The 6301-nt window shown below is 33.8% G+C and overlaps 1 protein-coding gene across 1 annotated transcript in view; it reads right to left on the reverse strand.

Moving 5' to 3' along the window:
• Positions 1-37: 37 nt before the first annotated feature.
• The window catches only part of LOC106884070 (LIM and senescent cell antigen-like-containing domain protein 1), a 93741-nt gene continuing 87477 nt past the window's right edge, over positions 38-6301 (reverse strand). The window contains exons 12-13 of the mRNA XM_052974479.1: positions 5024-5099; positions 38-3932 (exon numbers count right to left, since the gene is read on the reverse strand). Coding sequence (XP_052830439.1) covers positions 3818-3932; positions 5024-5099 — 191 coding nt within the window. The 3' untranslated portion in view covers positions 38-3817. The remainder of the gene's footprint in view (positions 3933-5023; positions 5100-6301) is intronic.

Here is a 6301-nt window from a genome sequence, read left to right on the forward strand (position 1 = left end):
GAGCATAATATATCACATAATAAATAAAAAGACCAAATTGATTAATAACAAAAGTTTTTATTGATTGCATTGTTCAATACAAGATACAAATGCGGATTTTGTGTTCTTAAAAAAAAATCTTAAATAGTATTTGTTTAATGTTCTCAGCATGGCTAATGAATGCTTTTTTTTTTTTAATATAAACTTATTTACATGTGTGTGTATGTATGTTTATATATAACAAATACATCATGCAAGATTCATACTAGCCATTTACAACACACATTTATTGTTACATTATTTTTTTTTTATCTTGTATAATAGTAGAATATCAGAAAATTTCATCATTCCTCTACAGCCTGACTACTGACATACTTTCAGAGATACAATGATACTGTACCAGTGATTAGTTTGTAGATCCATGATGCAATATTTTGACACTTTATCATATACAATATTATCACAAAATACTTATTTACTACAAAGTATATGTATAGATTTTAATCAAAACTACAGGGTCTCCCAAAAGTCACTATACACTTTCTTTTTTCTATTTTGTTTCAGGTATCATTCAGAGACGTGAGACGATCAGTATTTGACACCTTAGACTTTGCAGTTTCTGTAAGTGTATCATTCCCTTACCCATGGCACACCATACCACCAGCTTTGGAGAGTCTTGTTCATATTTTAGAATTTCTGCTGGTTTTGATTTTCCCCAAATCCGACAACTGTGTCAGTTTACCTGACCAGAGAGATGAAAGATAGACTCATCGTTGAACCATAAGTTTTCCAAGAACTGAGAATCATTTTGGTAATGGTAGAGGAGTGATTCACACATTTCCACATGGGCATCATAATCTTCCACTTGAAGCCTTTGAATAACCTGATGTTGGTACAGGTAGAGCTTTATCACTCTCCAAAGCATCCGCTGAGTAAAGCTTTTGTTAATGCTAAGTTCCAGTGCAGCCCTCTGGCTTTTCAGAAACGCCTGCTTAAGGAGTTTGGTGTTTTCATCAATGGTGGTAATAGCAGGCCATCTGCTGTGTGGTTTGTCAAGAACAGATCCTCTTTCGAGAAACTTGCTATGGATAGCATAAATTGTGCTATCCGTTGGAGCAGTGTGATGGCCATAAACCTTCTCAAACTTGCGATGAATTGCAGTAGGGGACTGAAAAACTTCTTGCCAGGCAGCAATTTTGCAACACTGCTCTAACGTCAATTGGTGAGCCATGGGCAAGGGAATGATACACTTACAAAAACTGCAAAGTCTAAGGTGTCAAATGCTGATGGCCTCATGTCTCTCTGAATGATACTTGAAACAAAATAGAAAAAAGAAAGAATACAGGGACTTTTAGGATACCTTGTATATGTGACAGACAGATGTAAACACCTGATCTTGATACATCTTCAGGAACAGAAAGAAAAAGAGATAAACTAGATCAGTTTCAGTTAAGTGTTGACATTTCATCAGCAACTGAGTATCTTCTAATTATCTTCAAAGACATGCTTAAGTAAATCATATACACTGATTTGCATATTATTATGCATTTGGCAGCTAGTTTGATTAATAAGTTATTGGTGTGCAATTACAACATTTTGTTTCAATGCAATTAAGTACTTCAGAACGTAGATTTTAGCCAATGCTATATGTAATAAATATTAATACCTTGTTTTTATACAGAATATATTTATGGTAACAGGAGGGGCACCAAGCCACAGAGAACCTGCCTTCACTGAATTCTATCTGACCCATGCAAGCATGGAAAAGTGACTGTTAAAATGATGATGATGTGATTTAATCAACTGACTGGGTAAGTGTGCAAGACAGTGTTTATAAAGTAAACTATTATCAAAGGCCTAAGTACTACACTAGCAACATAAGATAAATCAAAGGTGAATGTAAAAAGCATGTGTGTTCTTAAATGGCTGACATGACTCTTCTACAATGTTACTGTTTCAGTTTCAATACACAATCTCAGGTCGAAGCATGCTACCATCACAGGATTTCTTAAACCTAACACGTTTTAAGCTCTTGAGAAAGCCCTAAACTGTAAAGCTATCATATGGACATTATAAATAAGGGGACTTGTATTTCTGAAGCAACGTCAGCAGAGATACTGCTCCACTAGCCAAAAGATTACCAATTCATGTCCCACCATTTGTTCAGCAAGTAAGACACTCACTACTCAACAGCTCAGTCCACCTAACAGTAAATTGGTATCATGGGGAGGTACACTGTAAGCAGCAGGACCACTATAATTTCTCATTTTTGTTTTTAATGTCTTGTTTAGTCACAAGAAAAAGACTGTGTGTCCACAATTAATACGGGCCTTCTGATAGTGTCGTATCCAAAGAAGAGGTGCCCTTCAAATTTACTCAATGCCATTGAAAGTGGTGTCATCTTCACTCCTCTGAAGCACTTTCTGGCATCAAAGAGGGTTAAAATATATTTAATAAAAAAATTATAAATAAAAATCTATTCTGAAGTGTGTAGGTAGATAATATTGGAAAGAAGATAATTAGCAAAAACATGCAATATTTTTGAGTGAGAAATATAGAGAAAGTGAAGGGTTTGAATGACAAAGACTTATTAAAAAATAAACCATTTGCAAGAATAAAATATAGATTTGTATAGAAAATAGATATATTTAAGGCATTTAGACTAATTCTAGATGTCTAATTAAAAAAAAAAAAAACGATTTATAAATAAAGTGAAGCAGGATAAGTTGAGATCAGAGATAAGAATTTCAAAATTTTTTCTTATAATATTTCAATTTGAAATTCAAAATCAGTAAAACTGAAATGTCATTTTTTAAAACCCCCCAAAAAAATTTCATATTTTAATTGAAATTCAAACTGAAAATTTTTTATTTTCAAAATTCCAGTTTTCTTTTTTGGGGGTAGTTTCTTTTTTTTCAGTATATTTCTATTTAAGTAAAAAGAAAAAGGATTTAATCCATTGCAATTTTAACCCTTTTGTTACTAACTGAAATGCATTGCCTTTGTTTCAATTTTGAAAATAATGAAAATTTTAATAAAATGATTTTGTTAGTATCAAGGGTGTTTGGAACATAAATTAACAGGAAGTTTGTATCATAGGACCCAGGATGGTCTCAGATGGGTTGGTATCAAAAGGGTTAATTTATGAAAATATTTCAGTTTTATGAATTTGTAATGTCAAACTAGAAAGTCTATAGGAAAAGAAATTTGAATATTGAAACCCTTATCTCTGTCTTAGATATTTACTAGAAACAGTCTCTGAAAACCTGTTTTTTTTTTTCTTTTCTACTCTCCATTGTTGCATTTAGGTAGGGGTTTATTTTTAAGGCTTAGTGAAGTGGGGGGAAAAAAGGCAATATCCATCACCCATTTATTTATCAGGGCCTCTGAGACTGGTAGATATGAGCTTCAGAATACAACACTCACATATCCCAGTCATGGTTTGAACTCATCACCTCTAAGTCAGTAAGTAGTTCAGTTCTATAACCATCTAGCCACTGGATGATACTGACCTCTCTATACACAAATGCTTCACTCACTAAACAACAAAGAAAATAAACTGTCACAATAGTAAAGAACAATAGACATATGCTCATTAATTTATATTCTATTATTCTATAAACAGTTTCAACCAGAAGTTATAACCATACTGGGGCACTGTCTGTTCAGTTTTTGTTTCCCCTCCCCACTCCTTGGTGACAGATGAGTTAATGAAATTCTTACAACAAATGGAGAATAAGGCTACAGATTGTTTGCAGACTGTTCTAGAGAATAGATTGGAAAGAGAGAAAGAGAAAGAGGCACTGAAGCAAGACTATTAGTTCCTATGGTGGCCAGGTTATTTTTTGGTGTGTTCATCATAGGCCTTCTTCAATCGGCGTTTCATTTCACCAGGAAATTTCTCAAAACATGTCTTGCAGACAGGTTTCATGTCAAATTCAAAGAATTTGGTTCTGTCAAAATAGAAGAAAACAAAACAGGTTATCATTTTTTAAAAGCAAAAGAAGTAATAATAATAATAATAGTTTCAGGGCTAGCAATTTCAGGGAAGGGTAAGTTGATTATATTGACCCCAGTGTTCAACTGGTACTTATTTTATCAACCCCAAAAGGGTGAAAGGCAGATTTTGAACTCGGAATGTAAAGATGCTAAGCTTTTCACCCGGTATGCTAATGATTCTGCCAGGTCACCAATTTAATACTATCCTGTAATTCTCATTCTATCACAGCCTCTGATTTGTGTTCATATCACTTTCCTGTTGTTTTGAAGCTTTACACTCAGCTAACATTTTAACGCATTCTTATCTACATTGTCACACCTGCGCTTATACTCTTTTGGAGCTAGTTTGCTGCATTCACTCAAGAGATGATTGATACTTTCACCACCTTTCCTGCAGATTCTACATTTTCTGTCTGACTGAGTTTTGTCAATCTTTGCCTTTATCAGATTTGTCCTAATGGCTTGTTCCTAAGCGGCTATAATTAGCGTTTCAGTCTCGCATTTTAGGTTTCCATCTGACAGCTTATTATTATTACTCAGAAGCTGATTTAATTAGAAGCACTATTATCCTGAGGTTCAGTGACAACAAGTCAAGAATTCTTCTTAGAATTCTTGCTGAATACAGGATGATAATACATGTCTCTATTCCAATGATATTCAGCCTCTTGGGCAGTATATTATTACTGGTTTTGTTGTTATTTTTATATAAGTGCAGGCATAGTTACTTCTCAAGCAGATGGTTTGAATTCAGTCCTACTGCATGGCACCTAAAATGAGTGTCTTCTACCATAGCTCTGAGCTTATCAAAGCTTTGTGAATGGATTTGATAGGCAGAAATTGAAAGAAGCCTGTTGTGTGTGTGTGTGTATAAATATGTATGTATCTATGTAGGGTTGTCTTCTTGTCTTCACACAGTATACTTGAAAATGAAAATAACTGCAGCAACTGCAACACCATCAAGGATACACATTCAAGCACACACATGTACATACACACCCAAGCACACATGTAAGTAAATACACACACTATAAAATAGTTTACTTACTTCTGGCTCATCTTCCTGTCACAGACAGAACAAGCAAAATGGTTAACGCACCAGGCTTTGTTAAAGGCAGTAAAGGCTGCAATAGAAACCAAACACATGTGATTTATTACACTGATTTGAGACTAAACAACAATGACATCAATATAACCATCCAAAAAGAAAATCATTCAACTGGCAGGAAATAACAGCTGGATCTCACCTCAAATCACAGCCATTTTAAAGAAGCAAATACAAAAAATTTTGTATTATGTAGTTTAACCTTTTAACATTCACATTACATTGTCAAATGTAATATTTATTTATTCACACTGTTTTGAATTAATCATACACTATCTTGTAGCTTTGAGATTTTGATGATGCATTTGTTTCCTTTTTGCATGGCATTGCAGGGTAGCTGTGAGAGCCCTGATCTGGTTAGTTTGAACACAAAACAGAATATCTGGGCTTAATAAGGCCAGTTTGAATGCTAAAGGGTTAAGAAAAGAACAGCCAACTGATACAGGTACTGAATAGACAAGAATAGCGTCTTAACTCTGTTCCTTGTTTCATTTGTGTATAGTTACTGTTGACTCATAATTTTTAATAAATCCTTTAATTATGGAATTAAATTTCATCGTTATTCTAGTAATAATGTTTAAAATCTACTAAAAAGCAGAATTGGTATTTTCTGCAAATCATTTTGTCTCAATAAACTTAACATATCTCAACAAAAAGCAGTTTCAAACATGACATTCCTCAAGAAAAAATAAATTAGTATATAAAACTGCTTTCCACAGTTAAGGGTCAAGAAATTTTGCATTGATATATCTAATTTCTGCAGTAAAAGGGTTGAGAAGTTTGCTTCCTAGCCACATAGTTTCAGGTTCAGTCTCATGGCATGGTACCTTGTGCAAATGTCTTCTACAATAGCCCTGGGTTGACCAAAGCCTAGTGAATGGATTTGGTAAATAAAAATCGACTGTTTTATTATATATCATCATTGTTTTAAACATCCACTTCTCCATTCTTGCCTAAGTTGGATAAAGTTTATTGAGGTAGATTTTCTATTGCTGGATGCCCATCCTGTCACCAACCCTCACCTGTTTCCAAGCAAGGTAATAATTTTTCATGGCCAGACATAGTCTTGCAGCACATTTGAAAGAATGACACAATTTGTATGATAGTAACAATCATTTACATTTTTACATGATATCATGACAAACTCTCTCTTACACACACAGATATATAGATTTATTTATATATATATATCATCATCATCGTTTAACATCCGCTTTCCAT

Source organism: Octopus bimaculoides, chromosome 18 (assembly GCF_001194135.2).
Source record: "Octopus bimaculoides isolate UCB-OBI-ISO-001 chromosome 18, ASM119413v2, whole genome shotgun sequence".
Taxonomy (NCBI): domain Eukaryota; kingdom Metazoa; phylum Mollusca; class Cephalopoda; order Octopoda; family Octopodidae; genus Octopus; species Octopus bimaculoides.